The 238-nt window shown below is 68.5% G+C and overlaps 1 protein-coding gene across 1 annotated transcript in view; it reads left to right on the forward strand.

Moving 5' to 3' along the window:
• Positions 1-4: 4 nt before the first annotated feature.
• Positions 5-238, forward strand: part of LOC104492565 (uncharacterized protein KIAA1522-like) — a gene marked incomplete at both ends in the record, with an annotated part of 576 nt that continues 342 nt past the window's right edge. Inside the window, one exon of the mRNA XM_010135143.1 lies at positions 5-137. Coding sequence (XP_010133445.1) covers positions 5-137 — 133 coding nt within the window. The remainder of the gene's footprint in view (positions 138-238) is intronic.

Genomic DNA, 238 nt, shown 5'->3' on the forward strand with positions numbered 1-238 from the left:
CGAGAAGCGGCTGAGCGTGCAGTACACGCCAGGCGAGGAATGCCCCGACAACGTCTTCTTCCCCAGCACGCGGCCCCCGCACCTGGAGGAGCTGCACAACCAGGCCCAGCAAGGACTGAAGTCCCTGCAGCACCAGGGTAGGTATCCCCAGCCCCAAGGTGGCCCGGGGACAGGGTGAAGGGTGACACAGCCGGGTGGCCCCTGGCTGGCCAGGCTGTGTGGGCGGTGCGATGGGGCT

Source organism: Buceros rhinoceros, unplaced genomic scaffold, assembly GCF_000710305.1.
Source record: "Buceros rhinoceros silvestris isolate BGI_N320 unplaced genomic scaffold, ASM71030v1 scaffold21944, whole genome shotgun sequence".
NCBI lineage: Eukaryota > Metazoa > Chordata > Aves > Bucerotiformes > Bucerotidae > Buceros > Buceros rhinoceros.